The 15,271-nt window shown below is 44.0% G+C and overlaps 1 protein-coding gene across 3 annotated transcripts in view; it reads right to left on the bottom strand.

Annotated features, from left to right (window-relative positions):
* ANKRD29 (ankyrin repeat domain 29) overlaps positions 1–15,271 on the bottom strand; it is a 51,758-nt gene that overhangs the window by 24,685 nt on the left and 11,802 nt on the right. For 2 of the 3 annotated variants that reach the window (XM_059724174.1, XM_059724173.1), the window contains 3 exons: positions 11,686–11,784; positions 3,502–3,573; positions 2,201–2,299 (listed from right to left, as the gene is read on the bottom strand). In XM_059724174.1, the coding sequence (XP_059580157.1) occupies positions 2,201–2,299; positions 3,502–3,573; positions 11,686–11,784 (270 nt within the window). The remainder of the gene's footprint in view (positions 1–2,200; positions 2,300–3,501; positions 3,574–11,685; positions 11,785–15,271) is intronic. The other variant, XM_019487180.2, reaches the window with a different exon arrangement.

Raw genomic sequence — 15,271 nt, 5'->3', positions numbered from 1 at the left:
AAATTTGCCAAACAAACAGCTAGGCAGATACCACCTTACAAACTCAATGCAAAAAACTAGGGCTAATCCTTGCTTTTGTGGGAATGTGCTTCTTATTTTATTCTTTTTAAAACTGGATGCTTATTGTGCAGCTGTATGACTAGGCAGACCTATAAAAACAGGCTTTCTGATGCAGTTGAGGAATGCTGCATCATTCCAGAAGATATGCTTGGGAAGTCATTTTATTGCCTTCATACTTACGTTTCCAGGTGTGGCAAGTACTGTTATTTTTAGACCCCAGTGGAAATCCTTAGTATCCCGTAGCATAAAATGACGAACACTGGTAATTATAGCCTTTCAAATTAGAAGGGTAATCATTGTTTGTGCAATAATAAATAGAGAACACCCTTTTTAACAAATCATGGCCAGGTGTGTCATGTAGAAACGAGATTGTGTATCTGGGATTCGAATCTGTAAGGTGAGAATTTCTATGATGTATTAAGTGCCTTCAACTCCCAGTGAAGTCAGCAGGAGTGGAACATACTCAGCCCCTCACATAGCAACAGTCTTTATCTTGCAAAATTGAATGTCCTGTAGTACTAGCCAAAAGAACATCATAACCACACGAATGACTTCCTTTTTAACATAGTTGATTTGAGTTTAGTTAGGAATAGGGGACGGCAGTGAAAAATCACCTATACGTTAGGGCTGTGAAAAGCTTTGGTCCCCAACTCAATCCAGCAGAGATTCGGCCTGATTCAGTGGCTGAATGTCCGAATCGAATCAGAGGACCCTTTAATCTCTCCGAATCAATTTGGAGAGATTTGGCAATTCAGATATAGAGACAGCTTTAAATGTTTTTTCTACATACCTCTAGGTAGCAGGGGCTCGTGAGTGCTGCAATGCTGAGGCACAGGGACTGTCCCACAGGAGCGTAGGGGGCTCCCCAGTATGCTCGGCAGCAGACCTGAAAGTGGACCAGAAGCACTTCCGGTCCAGGTCCGCTGGGGAACACACTGGAGGCCCCACCACTTCCCCCGGTGACTGGTGCCTCCTGGGCCTGTGGGGGAGGGGGAACCCGATGTTCCCCCATGGCCAATCACCGAGCCGAGGGGGGGAGGCCGCAGTGGGGCCCTCCAGCACACTCCCCAGTTCACTGCTGAGCATGCAGGGCCCCCTGCACTCCTGTGGGATGCTTCATCCACTCCAATATCGCACTGTTCACAAGCCACACCAGTACCTCAAGGTATGTAGAAAAAACTTTTAAAGCTGTGTCTATGTCCAAATTGCTGATTCTCTGAATCGGCATCGAATCTTTAGATTCAGATTTGGCCAAATCAAGTCAGGGACAGTGATCCGGATCAATGGATCGAATCACTGTCCCAGATTCGGGCCAAATCCAAATTGAACAGGGTCTATTTCGCACACCCCTACTATTAATTTCTACAGTATTATAGCTCAGCTTGATTGAGAACTGCAGTAAGTTAGATGGGGATTCAGCCAAAGACATGACCACTGCCTTCCAGCTTTATTGAAAAATCCAACTAAATTATGCTCATTGAGTCACTTGTTATTTTTCTTAATTTTATTACTTTTTCTTCGAAGCACACTCACAGGTTAAGAATGCCCAGTAAGTTCACTTTGCTTGGATACTGGTATGAGTTTAAGGAAATGCAACTGCAGTTCTATCTTAGCATTATCTGCAGATCTACCTGCTAAAACCAAGAGCCTGATTCTCTGCTGCCTTGAAATTTATGGAGCTGTTTGCACTTGTGCAATACAGTGTAAACAATTATTCTGACATGAACCCATGTAGATCCTTTTGGACAAATACATATTGTATAGATACCTTCCATCACAGGAGGCTGGACTTGATGGTCCAGGAGGTCCTTGTCAATTCCATGTTTTCTGTAGTAAAACCTGGTACTTACATTGTCCAGGTGTAACAGATGGCACAAGACAGAAAAGAGAATCAGGTTCCAAGGCTTTAAAGCTTCCTTTATAATTACAATAAACCTACGGTCAACTAAATCTCCTTTCCTGACTTTGTACACTTCTCACAGTACCACAAGGAGCAGACTGTTAATCACAATTACTTTTAAAAGGAGAGACAATCTTTGGCAAATGCCTTACAGTGCTGGAGCTAAGAACACCCGAAGCAGGAGAATTGTCAAAACCACAGCTTGTTTGCTTGTTCCATGTCTACTTCAAATAAACTCACATAAAGTTGATCATGAATGTTGGCACCGTGCTTCAACAGAGTATCCGCCACTTTTGCATGCCCATATTGACAAGCTGCTAGCAGAGCAGTGCCTCCATCCTGCAAACAAGAAAGAATGGGTACAGTAGGAAGAGAAGTCAAATGCTATACAGAATTAGGTGCCTAAACACTTCATGGCTCTGTCGCTAGAAGAAGTCTTATTCTGAGGTTTCTTCAGTGAGGGACAGAAACAAATACAACTCTGTTCTGAATTCCCCTTCCACCCTTTCCCTTAGGAGAAGATTTATTTCCTTCCCTACTCCATCTTTCTACTTTCACTCTCACAAATATAGCACTCAGCTTACCTACTCCTGCCCTGTCCCACTAGGTTAATGCAAGCACATCAAACCCAGTGAACAAACAGTCGGATGCTGCTGATCTTACCTCTAACAGTCACTACATCTGCCTCAGTTTCAACTCCTCTTTTACCACAATGCAATGTCCTGTTACATCTTGACTCCCACCTGCTAATTCCCTGCCTAAGAAGCAAAATAGGCAGGACATGTTTCCAGGTGGAATGTGTTCTATAGGTGTACAAGTTCACAGAGATCAAACTCAAGACTGCAAGCATAAGTCCCTGCTGTTTCAGCTAAAGAATCCACTTCCTTAGGTGTGAGCAATCATGCGTTGTTACAGTCCATGTCTGTCAGCCACTAGGGGGAGAAAGGACTGCATCCATTAAGCAAGTTTTTGGAGCTCTCTCTTAGTGGACCAACAGTATAGATGGAAAAGATGTTAGACAAGCTTTGGGGCACAAAGTGCCCTTCCTCTGGGCTCCAAAATGGCTCTCCAAAGGGCGCTTTGTGCCAAAGGCTAGGGACAGGTATTATACACAAACTAGTTTAAGTGATGAGAAACTGGTTTAAACCTGTAACATAACAGAAGCTCAGTGCACATAAACCAGTTTCAAAATGGCTGAAACTGGTTTAAGGTAGAGCTGGTTAAATGTAGTATCAGAGATTTAAATGATTTGGGTCAAACCATTTTTATGAAACTTCTGTCCCAGACCCCTTCCTGGTTCAAGTTATATACAGTCCCCCAGCATGCTTTCCAGCCCTGGGCTGGGCTGTGCTGTCTGCTCCAGCAAAGAAAGGCTGCGGGGGAGGGGGGGGGGGGGCAGGGACTGCCCCCCATGCAAACCCTAGGTGGGGTCTGAGGCCAGGGAGGGGGGTTAAACCCACTCCCCCCACCCTGTACCCCCCACTCCCCCAGTACAGAGCTGCCCCGCTGCAGAATTTGCTGAAACCTACTACTGGACGCACCTGTGGACTACAAATCCCAGAGGTACCTGGAAGCAGGATGAGGAAGTGATATGCAGGGATCCTGGTTTTCTCCTATACAAAAAAAATCAGCAATTTTCAGTTTTTAAAAAAAGTAAGCCAAAATCCACATCTTTCCATGATTAAAACGAAATACCACTAATATACAGATATATAGCAAAAACGGGGGATTTTTTTTTAATTGGAGAAAACCAGGATCTCTGCTGATCATCATAGTAGATTCTTCTCTCCTACATGAAGCACCTAGTGCTAGTGCTGAGGCATGTCACTCATTTTGGAGGTTTTGCAGAAGTTAGCTGACAGCAAAGAAGTGATGAAAATGCACAGATGCGGGGTTTGTCTTCTAGCTGTAAAGTGGAGTGTACTCTAGTTGGCATATACCCACTGTCCATCTCCACCCAAATTAACCCCTTCTGCCCCATCCTGTCCAATCTGTTTCTTTGTCCTATTCCCAGCTTATTATATTTACCTTTCTAGTAACAGTTTCTATTCCTCAGGTTTCTCATCCCAGTCTCCTCACGCAGCCTTAGCTGAATTAACTCATCATGGCTATCAGTAACCACTCCCTAAATTTACACACACTCTCCTAATCTCCCCTGCTTCTCCAATGCCTCACAAACCAAACAAGCTTTACAGTGTTAACAGTGAGAAATTGCTATCTAATAGTCTAAGCATATTCATTGGTATTACTGTAGTAAGAATGGTATAATACTGGTCAGTGAAGACAGTTTACTGTATCACTGTAGGGGGTCATATGACTTTTCTTTATCAATATATTGATCTAATTTAATAGAGAACTACTGGAAATAACAGGCAGGAGGGTAACACAATGAATCCCATCATAACACACAGATGAAAGATAATGGAGCACACATTAGCTTCAAAGATGATAGTTACTCAAACACCCTGTAAGCCTTATTTTGCCAGGGTTGAGAGTTTACAGAGTAAGCCCCCCCTGGCAGATGTTACTCTTATTGCACAATGAACCTATTAGTCCCACAATAAATTGTAACTTGCCACACATTCAAGCAATTTATTGCATGATAAAATTGGCAAACCAGGCTCAAAGATGTAATTCCTTATATATAGAACATCTTAGTGGCAGGCTTGTATTATGCTTTAATTTGGCATGTTACACACAGATTGATAGGGCTTGGCTGGGTCCTCTGGCATCCCAGGGTAAACAACTTCCTGCTCCTGTCTCCCCTCTTGGTAAACTGAGGCTGTGGTCATCCCGGTTTTCTGCAAAGGGTTCCTTCCTGGCCAGAGCCAAAATGCTTCAGTTCTGTGCAAGGAGCAGAGGACATTCCCTTGCAGCTGAAGCTGTCTTGGGCATTCCCACGATGGGTCAAACAGCACTGGTTCTGCCCCCCACCCTTTGTATAGTCCTGGTCACTCTGGTTCTGTTCAAGGGACAGGGAAGCAGAGGTCATAGACCACAGATCAGATGATTGGAGGAACATGTCCTATTCCCCATTATACAAGCATTCACTCCACAGCAAAAGGGGGAGAGGGGGTGCAACCTGGATCCACCCCTGACAGCAGATCTCCAGCTACTCTTGGTAAGCATCAGCAGGACAAGCTCCTGTGCTACTTTCCTTCCTGCAGACAGCCAGGTACATTTTCATCCCATGACAAAATTCCTCAGTACCTGTTGCATGATAGGAATAACATCTGCCAGGGACCTAAGTGGTTATAAATGTTTAAGAAGTGACTTTTTCTCTGAGAAGGAAGATCAAAAGCACCTTTTAAAGGCTGTCTCCCTGAAGGAGATGGGGGAGAAATGATTTGTGACTTAATGGGACAGGTGTGTCACTGAAGCCCTACGAGTGCTAGGAAGAAAGAGACAGTCTATAGAACAGCTTCTATAAGCAGCTCAAATTTACCAGGATCTCTACGTGGAAGACAATCTCCTAGTAAGCCAGATGTGCACAGTCTGCTTATTGTTTTAAGACCCGTTTTCTGGGTTCTCAATAAATACTACTTTATTTTAAGAATGCTGCTTGATTGCTGGATACTATTGGCATGGCTCCTGGAGGGAACCCAGCTTCAGGGACTGAACCAAAGACACGTCCGCTGAGGTAATCACACATTCAGACCTCAGCACAATTTTGAATCTGAGAATGGGATTGCTCCGCAATTTCACCCTGAGAGATGAGATGGCTCAAGGCCTGTGCCTCTGCTGGGGTGCACTCCACAGAGTAGGAAGGTTCAGAGCTGAGTTTACTTTTTTCAGTCAATCATTTATTTCCCAAAAATAAATCCAGTTTCAGAAAAAGCTGAAACTTTTCACAGTTTTGGGCTTAAATTTTTTCTCAGGAAAAAAAAGAATATTTGATAAATGTCAAAATATTCCATAGTCCACAAGGGAACTTAGGTAAATAAAGAAGGCACTTCCCTCCCTTTTACTTATTATAACTGAGCAATTTAAGGAACTTACCTGGAATATACAAGACCAGATTCAATGAAACTTTCTGACAGACTTGGAGCAGGTATTTGAACCCTAGCTCCCATTTCCCAGAGGATGCCCTTACATCTGAGCAATAGGAAAAGTCTTTAAATCTCACCTATTAAAAAAGTGTTCCCCTTGGTATTAACACTTATAAAAGCACTGGGACAAAAAGAGTGCAAGCAACTCTGCAACCCAGTGATTTGACAGCTCACTTGATAGGTAGGAGACCTAGGTTCTAATCCTTGTTCCAAAGTTTTATGCAAATATACATTGTATGCATATTTTGTATCTTTATTCTTTTGTATATTTCTGTATTGACATATATTCATTTTACACACACACACACACACACATATATGTGGATCTCTCTCTCTCACCACACCCACCCACACACACCCATTATATTTTATGCAAAGCAGAACAGCTTCAGCAGAAATGGTTGACAAGTTATTTGTACAGCTCTAGTCAGGGGTCGTTAAATCAATCCAGTAAGTGTGACAAATCACTCTCAGCTTTGTTGGATCAAAAGGAGGTGTTGAGTCCAGGATCCTTTACTTAAAAACACCATGTTGTAAGCCCCATTATGTAGAAGGACTGCCAAACCACTGAAACATATATTGCCCATTAAAAGAAGAAACAACCTGAAATCAATCAACCTTTGGTCCCTCCCTTCTCCTGTCCTCATTCATCTTCCCTCCTCCTTTTCGCTCCTTTTTACCTTCTACCTTGCTATCTCTCCTCTTCAACTTGACCCCCTTCCTTGCATGCCAGCGAAGTGTGACTATTGCTGACCTGTAGGGAGAGCAGGATGCTGAAATGAAGAAAGGAGGGCAGGAAATAGGACAGACAGGGTTTTAGAGCCTGTTTCCCTTTCAGCCATTTAACATAATCTTTTATTTGCTTTTGTGTGTTTTCCTCTCCCCTTTCATGTACATTTTGGAATACTGACTTTTGCTGAAAGGAGTGAAGAGCTGAGGCAGCATCTTTTTTTACTGGCAAACCGCTTGGAAAGTCTGAGTACAGCAGCAATTCAGAGCAAAGGGATATGCATAATCACAACACAGCTATTAAGAAATAACTATTCTGCAAGTACAGACATCAGACGCTTATAACCAGAAGGCACCAGAGATTGTATAACTGAAAGCAAGCTGTGTAGCCAGGCATTACCAACCGTCCTGCATCTGTGCACACTGCTTGCCTGAGACAATTTCATTTCAGTATGAACTCCCATATTTGGTTATTGTAATCCTTTACTTTCAATACGCCACTGGATTCCAGCACCCACATAGCTCAGATATCACTGGATGACACAGAGCCAGCTCTCCTGGGCAGCCTCCTACAAGTTTTCTCTTCTTTTCCCATCCCAAACAGCATCCCCTGTAAACATTCAGGATAACAGAACTTGTCACAATCATGTTACCTGGTCTGGTGCTGTTCTGGAATTCCTCAAGCCATCCTCCTACCTCTCACATCTTTCCCTCCAGATGCCGGTGATTTCCCTAACATCATTGCCTAAAAATCCCCTGGAATTATGCCATTTTAGAAACATGCATTTTACCAAAAGGAACTGGTCCTGAACAATCAGGTCAAGACATGAAAAACTAACTCTCCATTAATATTTGGCTTGTGGATTGCATTGCTCAGGAAACATGCAATTAAGGAAATCCCTTTTATGAACCTTTTGTTGTTATGTCCCATTTCAAATTAACGAAATAAGCTCAGGATAGCAAAACAGCAAAGACCTCTAAACATTCTGATTGGTGATATTAACATGGGAATAACAGTGAAGCTTGGTTACAGCATTCTCAAGGATCATAATATTCATTTGCCTTTGTAACACCAGCAAGTACAATATAAGTGACTTAGAAGGACTATCTGGTAGTTGCCTGTCCTGGCTATCAAAATTGGTCTCAATTCAGACTTGCTGGAAAAGCCTAAGGAGTGGTGAGGCTTGAATGTCCACATTAGGTATTTCTCCAAGACGGTAGTATCTGAATGACACATATGGTAATTAAAATTTAGGAAAAAAAACTGCCATTACATGGCTGAACAGTTCTATTTACTGCTGTGTGTTTGATTTGCTGTTATTAGGGATGCACCAATAGAGATTTTTTTGGGCCAATACCAATGGCCAATTTTTAACAAGCCATATCAGCCGACACTGATCCGATTGTCGATATGCAGCCGGGCAGCTTGGAGAGCAGCGTCCAGCTGGTAAGTCTGTTGTGGGGGGAAGGGGCAAGGGAAGGGGCAGATCGAGGCTCCCGTGGTGAGGGAGGGAATGGGGCTGGGCTAGACAGTGCACAGCCAGGGCGGGACATGAGATGGTGCTGCAAGTGGCTCGTCTGGGGGGGAGCAGCTCCTGCCACTGTGCGCACCCCAGGAGGACATGGGGTGCATATGCCCCCAGATCTGTGGAGGGCAAAGGCAGGCTGCCGCTGCGGGCTGGGACCAGAGCAGCACCGGGCTCTTCCTAGTTGGGGGCTGGGCTACCCTTGGGGCAGGCGGCAGCAGTGCTAGGAGCAGGGCTACAGGGAGGCTGCAGCACCCCCCCGCCCCCCCAAATTTGCTATAACCCTCCTCCCAGCACCACTGCCATGTGCCCTGAGAGCAGCCCAGCCCAGCCCCCCACCCTGGGAAGAGCCCAGAGCTGGCTCCAACCCCAGCCCACAGCAGCAGCCCGCCTTTGTCCCACACACAGATCCAGGGGCACACGCCCCCATGATCTCCTGGGATGCGTGCAGCAGCAGGAGCGGCCCCTCACCCCATCCCTTCCAGATAAGCCACTTGTGGCTCTGTCCCATGCCCCGCCCCAGCTGTGCAGCGCTTGCCCCAGCACCTCCCTCACCACGGGGCCCTCGATCTGCCCGTCCCCCCCAGCACCCTTTCCCTCAAAACAGATTTACCAGCTGGACTCAGCTACTCTCCACACTGCCAGTCTGCACTCCTGGCCACTTGCATGCTGCGCTGTAGCTACGTGCATGCGCAGGGCATTTACTGGAGACACTATCAGCCACATCAGCTACTACTACTACATTGCCTATACTGTCAATTTTCTCTGTATCAGCGCTGATCCAAAATGGGACAGATGTATCGGTGTACCTCTAGTTGTTATAACTTCTTGTCCTCATTTATTGTGGCAAAGCTTTTGCAAACTGATTAATTTTGTAACAGGCTTTCAAATAATCAGGCTCAGGCTTAGTCTTACTTCTTCCAGTGTTTAATTCTCAACTGACTACCTTCATTGTAAAGAACAACCTTATCTCTGGCTCACCAAGGGTTTCACTGGGAGCTTCTAGTTTCCTTTTTAGCTGCACCATGTCAGAGGGGGCTGCTGTTTGGTGGATCTTGAGTGGAGAGGCGACTCCTTGATGTCCTAAACCACGGACATTTACATTTTAGACTGGGATCCTGAACTGACAAGAACTGGAAAACCTGTGGCTGATGCAAGATACTGACTTGGTATATTCCCCCTTTTTTTCTGTGCTAAAACCTGGGCTTCTGCATTCTAGACAAGCTGGATTTCCTGTTGCACCCACCATTAGCCTCAGCTACAGTGAGTTACAGAAACTCATTCTGGAATTTTCAAACATAAAAATCACTGGGGTGAGATCTTTACCCCCCAAAAAAGGACTGTAGTCTCTAGGCAAGCAACAGGTGAAAGAAGGCCACTACCATTACTATGCTGGTGTCCAGGATTAATGATGCATCCCATAAGGCCATCAGGCTCTATACCACAGCCAATGGAGAACAGACACTTTTGATGAAGGAAGGTATCAGTAGGATGGCTTCTTCCTTGTAAGAGTAACTTTTATACACCAGTATCACTTTAATTTTGCTCAGGTTCAGCTTGAATCAGCTAGTTTCCATTCAGTGTCTGATTTCTTAGGCATTGTGACCTTAATGCCAAAGGCAACCATGATATGGAGCTCACCGTCGTCAAACTTAGCCTTTGGAGAGACTGTGAGAAGGGGAGACACTAGTGACTGCTGAGTAACTCTACATGTGATACTGGGGAATTAGAAGACACTGAGTATTTCTTCAGCTTCTGCCTAAGTACTCAGTGTGGCTCCTTCCAGTGATCTTCTCCAACAGCCGGTTGTTTGGCGCTGCCTTCCAAATGAAACCTGCCTGGTGCTTTACTAATGGCAGATGTATTCTGTGTCACTGTCTTCCCCACAGTGATCTCAAGCAATGCTTGTTTGCTGAATAATGCACTGAAGATACACCAATAAGATTCAGAAGCTTGTTTCTTGATAAATCCTGTAATGAGGCCAGATCAGAGCCCTGGGCCTAGCTAGTCCCAATCAGTTAACTAGGACAGTCCATGCCTGAGGCTGCAGGAAAACAGGTACCAGCTGAAGTGAGCCCAAATCAGTGCCTAGCACACTCCTAATGTAATGAGGCAATGAGGGCAACTAATCCTATGAGGCCACAGGTAACAGTCTCCTCCTAATCCAGCCTTTAAAAGCTAGGCCCAGCCTGCAGTGCTCTATCTGGACAAAAATTAAGGTACTTGTTCTAGATCTCTGAGTGATTTCTTGCTTTTTCTTATCAGATCTCTGGTTTTTTACTCCTGGCATCTCCTAACTCCGGCTTTATCTCCTAGTTCTGGTTTTGACTCCTGGCATCTCACAACTTTGTTCCTGATTCTGGCTTTGGCTCCCAACTTCATCAAATTCTGATCCTGGCTCTGGCTTCTGAGTCCAGCTCAGATGGACTCTTAGCCCCTGCAGAGCCCACCTCCCAAAATGTACCCATCTGTTGGGTGACTGCTCTCAGCTGTCCATGCCCTGGTCCCTAGCAAAATCTTTCTGGACTGTTATGGAAGGTGAGATGTAAGACTGACCTCCACAACTTAAAAGTTATCATGCAAAAGACTACTATGCACTACAAGCATTAGCCCAGTGTGTGATATTAAAAAAAAAAGTTAAACTTCAGTAGAGGTAAAAATCACAACCTCTAAACAAGTGTGCCTGTGTTATGAGAGACCGGTTCACAGATAGGCAGGACTTGAAGCCTGCGGATTTTGATTCCACCATTTTAAGAATCCCATACAAGAGGACTGTTGCACCATACACGTACCACCTAGGGTGGGGAGAATCTGCCAGGTACAAAATCTAGAACAACGGCGTTTGGTATAGTGAGGTGAAATGAGGGCACAGCAATGGAAATAAATTGGGAATGCTTTTGAGAGACTTTGGAAGGCTTGCCTGTGTAAACCTTCCAAAGAAGGGAAATAAGGGAGGGCCATTGCCACTCTACCCTTATGCCTTCATGTGGGAGCATGAGAATAGGGTGAATGCAGAGCCCCAATAGACTGCTAATGGGAAAAAAAAAAATCAGGTCTTGCACACAGGTATATGAAAGCATATGTCCGCTAATTGTGGTATCCACCTCAAATCACTTTTGTTCATATATTTTTGAGACAATGCAAGAAGAGGGGCTGAGCTCTTTATTAAGATTTCATAAACTTTAACTACACTGTGTAGTGAAACAGAACAAAACTCATACAAATCAAGTCAAGACAGTAAAGTCTAACCCCAAGTTAATATTTTGCCAGTGGAACACATTACTTGTACTACTCAGAAAACAGGCAAATGAGGAAATCCTTTTATGATTCTTTCACTATCATACTATGTCTTGGATCAACAGGAAATGCCAATTGCTACTGCCCAAATCAACAAGCATGTTAAAACAGACCAATCTCTTACTTTATTTTTAAATTCAGTTGAGGCTCCAAATTCAAAGAGAAACTTCACAACATCATTGTGGCCTTGTTGCGCAGCAAAGAACAGAGCAGTTGCACCTGACTGTAGGAACAAAAGAGGAAACATTTCAATAAATATTCCCTTCTTTTCACAAATAAAATGAAAACCTATTGAAATTGAGTACTGAGTGAGAGCCAAACAGACTAACGATGTTTGGGATTGGTGAGTGTGTAAGAGATTTTGTGTCACAAATTCAATTGAAAGGTCTTTCCCACCCTCTGCTTATGCAAATAAATCCATCTTCTCCAACAGGTTCCTCCATGGGATCTCTGTTGTAATATTCATATTACTTATGACTTTTTCTCAAGTCTCAAGATGGAACAAGAAAGTCCAAAATTAGGAATTCAAGAGTTTCTCATTCTTTATCTCTTTTGTAACCTATATATAAATCTTAATAGCTACCATTACTATGTCTGCAGCTGATATTTTACAGATTTCCTTCCATCAGGTCTTCCTGCTAGGGGGCAAGGTGGTAAAACACTTAAGATTTCTTGCTATAGCTCCATAGGCATGACAGTAAGCCTTGCTCCAGACTCATGCCAAAGGATATTCCCTATCATCCTGAACATAAACAAGTATCTGATCATTCAAGCAGGGGAGGCAAGAGTGGCTGTACCTGATACTAGCCAGATCACTCCCCTATGTGGTGTTGGCTATAAGAACTAGCCTTCAATTTTAGCCCGATAGCTTGGGTGAATCTTTGACTGAAGCTTACATTCTTCGTGCAGTTTCTTTTGAAAAAGAAAGATTCTCCAGTCTACTCATTTAGCACAGTGGCTTTAAACAGGCACAACTCAGAACAGTCTAGAGGATGTTCTCTACTGAACAGTTAAATCAGCTGCCTCTCCATGCCCCATAAAAGGGAAAGAAGGGGATGTATTATGGATTGGATATGGGCAGGAGTAGATGGTGTGTGGTGCAGTGGGGCTCCTCTATGCTTGATCTTTCATTAATACAAGTTTTCCACTGATGGCATAGGTTAGGGTTATCATTTTGGTGCCTTATTTTGCACTGACTTCAAGCAGCTCTGGTCAGAGCCACAGCTAAATCCTTGTTTTTCAGCTTAGACTGACTGAAGAATCAAAGCCCCATACTATCTGTGTCTCTAGATTGTCTCCCATTCTTCTGCACTAATTTCTGATCCACTGTCAGTAGCCTACTTACTCATAAATATATTTTTTCTTTTATATGGCTATCTAAAATTGCTTTGTATAACACAGACAAAAAGCTTGTGTGTTTCGTAAGTGTGACCCTCCCATTCTGTCAAATTTCTACTGAGCTTTAGCAGTGTTTGGGAATGTGTTGAAAAGTGTCTCAGTTTTGGATATTTGAAAAATGGGATTTTAAGTAGAGGTGCACCAATACATCGGTCCATATTGTATCAGCACCGACAAAATGAAAATTGACATTATCGGCAACTGGCTTTTTTTGGCCGATGTGACTGATAATGTTGCCGATAAATGCTGCGTGCACGTGCACAGCTGCAGCATGCGCACGGCAGCATGGAGAGCAGCATCTGGCTGGTAAGTCTGTTGGAAGGGAAGGAATGGAGAGGAGAGGAGGGGAGGGGAGGGAAGGGAAGGGGTGTGGCAGGGCAGATGGAGGCCCCCACGTTGAGAGAGGGAGTGGAGCTGGAGCAGGGGCAGGTGCTGATCTACCAGGGTGGGGCAAGATGTGGGACAGAGCCATGACCGGCTCGCCCAGGGGGTGTGGGAAGCAGGGGGGCTAGGCCAGGGTGGTGCTTGGGGTGGGCAGTGCTGGTGGCGCTGGGAAGGGGGCTACAGAAAATTCTGGAGTGACTGCAGCACTCCCATAGCTCTCCTCCTAGCGCTGCCACAGCCTGCCCTGAGCACAGCTCCAGCCCAGCTCCACATCAAGAAGAGGCCAGTGCCGTCCGCAGCAGCCTGCCCTCACTCCGCATGCAGATCTGGGGGGGGGCACACAACCCCGTGCCTCCCCCAAGGGAGCAGTGGGAGTTGCTCCCCACCCTTCCCTGAACCCCCCAGACAAGCAGCTTACAGATCTGTCCTGTGTCCCACCTTGCCCTGCCCTGGATGTGCAGCGCCTGCCCCTGCCCCACTCCCTCCCTCACCGTGGGGGCCTTGATCTGCCACCTCCAAGTCCCTTCCCTTCTCTCCACCCCTTCCCCCAAACAGACTACCAGCCCAGTGCTGTTCTCCAAGCTGCCGGGCTGCCTATCAGCAATTGGATCGGCAACAGTCAATATGGCTCATCAATAATCAGCCATCAGTATCAGCTTAAAAAATCTTTATTGGTGCACCCCAAATTTTAAGGTCACATGCAGTACCCTGTATTTTTTTTTTTAAATCTGAATATATTTTCTTTGAATAATTGTCCAAAATGTACGATACCAATATGTTCCCAAATATTAAAGCTTCCTAATTATTAATAGGATTAAATTAATATTATTATGTATAAATGTTAAAGGTGATGGGTATGAGCTTAATTTCTTATATGTGTTATCCCATGTTTTCACTGTTGTTCTCATAAAAGGATGATTATATATTGAATTTGACCTGGAATATTTCTTTAGCCATAGTAGTATATTATGTTTAACTGTTAGAGAGCATGTTTGCTCTATCTTTACCCAGTGCTTACTGTGAATTGGTATTATCCAATATACCAGATTTCTAAATTGCCTGGCTTAAGAGTAATGTTTGAGAATATCAGTTCCACCCTTTTGCTGAGGCCTTTGCAGGCTGGAATTTTTGCATCTATGTTTCTTTTTTCACTAAAAAAATGTGTCATAGTCTGCCATTCATCTAAGAGATTTATTGGGACTATAATAGGCAGTTTGGAAAAAAAAGTTAATTTGAGGTAAAATATTCATTTTAACTGCTGCAGTTCTATGTAACCATGACATTTCACAGTTTGATCAATCTGCTAAATCTATTTTGTTTCTTTCAGACAAAGGAACACAATTAGAACTGTTCAAGTCTTGCCATTTTTTAGTAATGTTCACCCCTAAATATTTTAATAAAGTCATTACCCATTTATATTTATAGCTTCCTTTTATCTCTTTTTATGCATCTGGTAGTACATGAAGGTCCAAGAGTTCTGACTTTTCTTAGTTAATTTTAAGTCTCAAAACTCTGCCATGCTTTATTAGTTCTTTTTCTAGTTCAGACTGTGTCAGTTGGTTTTGTAATGAATAACATGTGTATCATCATAATATAGCAAGCTCTTATTAGCCTGATACTCTCCAAGGACAATTAGCAGTCTCCCTGTCTCAGAGTAATTTGCTGTAGAAGGCCTGCTGATGAGAGCACCTATAGATGCTGCTACAGAAAGAATTTTTGCAGAAGCTAATCTTAGAGTTTTCTCACTCTTAATTTTTTAAACAAAGGCTGATAGTTTAATCTGTGATCCACAAACTGGAGACAACTGTGTCTTGTTCTTCCAAGTTAAAACATGAGAGCTGCCTTGTAGGCAAAGCTGGCACGCAGGTGGGAGTGTGAGTGAGCAAGCTCTGTGATTATAAAGGTCAGTTTGCCTCTAACTGAAATAA

Source organism: Alligator mississippiensis, chromosome 3 (genome assembly GCF_030867095.1).
Source record: "Alligator mississippiensis isolate rAllMis1 chromosome 3, rAllMis1, whole genome shotgun sequence".
Lineage (NCBI taxonomy): Eukaryota > Metazoa > Chordata > Crocodylia > Alligatoridae > Alligator > Alligator mississippiensis.
The sequence above is the reverse complement of the archived record's forward strand: the minus strand, read 5'-3'. Positions and strand labels throughout refer to the sequence as shown.